This window comes from Lentinus tigrinus (assembly GCF_003813185.1).
Source record: "Lentinus tigrinus ALCF2SS1-7 unplaced genomic scaffold L226scaffold_118, whole genome shotgun sequence".
NCBI classification, from domain to species: Eukaryota; Fungi; Basidiomycota; class Agaricomycetes; order Polyporales; family Polyporaceae; genus Lentinus; species Lentinus tigrinus.
The window spans coordinates 1-2,564 of NW_027138027.1; the positions used below are offsets into that span (position 1 = coordinate 1).

The window sequence follows — 2,564 nt, forward strand, 5'->3', positions numbered from 1 at the left end:
GCAACGTTCAACCTCGGTCCACGCGTGGCCACCTACCCCCACCTCGATCACCTCAACTACGCCTTCGGCATGTGCGCGGTCACCGCGCTTGGCAATTATGACCCGAAGGAGAGCGGGCACATCATACTCTGGGATGCCAAGCTGATTATCGAGTTCCCTCCGGGGTCGACAATCCTGATCCCCTCAGCTATCCTCCGCCACTCAAACGTCGCTGTCAAAAAGCCCCAAACACGTTACTCATTCACGCAGTACTCAGCGGGCGGCTTGTTCCGCTGGGTCAAATGTGGGTTCCGGACGCTGAAGGCATATCGCGCCGCCGGGTATGATCTCACAAGCGAGTATGAGGAGTGGCGCGAGGGATGGCAGTTGTTCAGTACGGTCACCGATCTTCGTAGCACCTCAGCGTCCACCTCATGAACATTGTATTTGCTCAATGTTAATGATACCCATTTCGTTGGTTGTCAGCTCTACGTACATGTGGATCTACATCTAGTCAGGATATAGCACGAGTTGATATATCGGTTGTACACGATATACACGTGCACAGGCTCCTGCAGGAAAGTATAATAGTGTGACCCTCATGGTGCAAGAGACACAAGGAAGGGCTGACATGGAACTCGAACCAGGAGATGGCCGCGTCAGCATGCACCACCACACCACCGCTTGCTCCAAGGTGCGCGATGACGTGCATTGTACGGTGGAAGCATTTTGTCAGAGAACAGCTGCGTGGTCGCTTCTACCGTGCTATAGCCCTCATAGCTCCTTACAGGATACCTTCGCAAGCCATGAGCGATGACTATAATACGGGCGCGGAACATTGGGATGAACTATCGCTGAGGTGTACATGAGGCTATCGCCATGCGAAACGTCCCTAGCTGTCCTCTCGCAAGCGCACCTCGCTCCATGGTGATTCCCTCCATGTCCCATCATGAAACTCCGGCTCGCATGTCTTCCCTCCTCTCCGCCAGGAAACTATGTACTTGCTCACAAAGTCTGAATGCCCCTGCAGCCTTTGGGGTGTTCGACGATTGCGCACCGGCTGAAGAGGGCCTGCGACAGAAAGCGAGTCACCGAAATGGCGGCGGACAGCCCCACATCCTGCGGTCGGACCATGAAGGCACGACGAACGCGCGTGGGCGGATGTCGTACGCTGGAACGGCATCACATTCCATCCCTTCTCGCGCCAATGTCGTATGACCTCCCGAAGGGCGGGTGAAGCGACGTCGTCGAAGAAGGGGTGGTTGTTGCCCCATATGAGAGCCTGACGATCGCGGTTGAGAAGGGCGTAGGGGTCGCAGAAGCTGACAGGGCTGACATAACACCACGACGCGGTGATGCGCTTTGCAAGGATCGGTTGAAGGGGGCACTGGGAGACACTTTGCAACACATAGATGGTCTGCGGACCTCGAGTCAGGGTAGTGGTCGTTCGAATGTGTGCGCGGTCCCGATTGAGGGGTGGCTGGGCCCAGGTGATGGTGTAGTTTTCGCAGTGGACAAGATACGCCACGAGGTGGAATCGAAGGGAAGCGGAGACCGACAAGTTCATGTAGGATAGAGGAGATTGGCCGGGATGTAGCATTCGCCGTGCGGTGTCTCCAACGAAGACGGCGGATGTGGTTTGCATCTCCTCGAGCAAAGCTCCGTGGTTGACCACAAACTGCCGGACGATGACGCGGATGCGTCGGCCCAACGCGCCTGAAATGCATGCGTCTCCGGCCGAGCAGGTGGCCCTCACTCGAACCATGGCGTGTATGTCCAGACACTCGACAATGGCGAGACATATTTCGGCATTGAGGGCAGGAATCCAGGGACGACAGGGACGTGCAGATGACAACATGGCGGAGAGACGGTGACTGCCTGCATGGGTTTGCGAGGAAGGCGGTCGGGGAGAGAGTAGCAGCATCTGCTCAATGGACATGCCAGGATCCATGGATGCAGCTGTCGTCCCACAACCAGACTCGTAATTTCCGGATGACACAGAGATTAACGCACTGACCTAGACCACTTTCATGAAGCCGTGGTAACATCCTTTGGCGCGAAGCGCAGCAGCTTATCCGAGGGACCATCAGGCTTTTGGCGAACTAGACCAATCGCTAGCGGTTGGGCCGTTGGACAAGCTCGGTGGATAAGTAGTGCCTGTGTGAGTTTCCAAGGCCGCAACACTTGGCTGATCACCAATAGCATTCCGAAAGGTGTCCGGTCAGGCGTCCGGTCAGCCGCTGCATTGTTCACGCAAGCCGGATGGGGCAACATACCGACGACTGCTATACGGATAAGTATACGGGCCGTGGGCAACCTTGCTGCGCACCGCCGCGGCGGCGGCTAAATGATGGTGTTCTGATGCGGACTCTTCTGACAACGACCAGAAATGGCGCGGACGTGGCCAGTTTCCAGAGGAGCAGGCAACAGACGAGCGGCAGTGATACCTGCTCGCGATGGCCAAGCGATGATAAGTACGTGTTGCGGGGCTGCCCGTAGTCAAGCGGGGGCTGTGTGCCTGGTGAGATCTATATCTATCGTGGATCCTTGATGTAGTTTAGTGTATGTATGTAGCTTGCCGGTCA

General features: G+C 56.4%; 2 protein-coding genes across 2 annotated transcripts; one reads left to right on the top strand and one right to left on the bottom strand.

Annotated features, from left to right (window-relative positions):
- L226DRAFT_474534 (uncharacterized protein) lies at positions 1-417 on the top strand (the record flags this gene model as incomplete). The annotated part of the gene is made up of 1 exon (XM_067676608.1): positions 1-417. A coding segment is annotated over one exon (417 nt), but the record flags the coding sequence as incomplete, so codon positions are not given.
- A 454-nt stretch (positions 418-871) lies between these two features.
- Positions 872-1,837, bottom strand: L226DRAFT_474533 (uncharacterized protein; the record flags this gene model as incomplete). The annotated part of the gene is made up of 1 exon (XM_067676607.1): positions 872-1,837. The coding sequence occupies one exon, from the start codon at positions 1,835-1,837 to the stop codon at positions 872-874; it is 966 nt and encodes a 321-aa protein (XP_067528265.1).
- Positions 1,838-2,564: the final 727 nt, after the last annotated feature.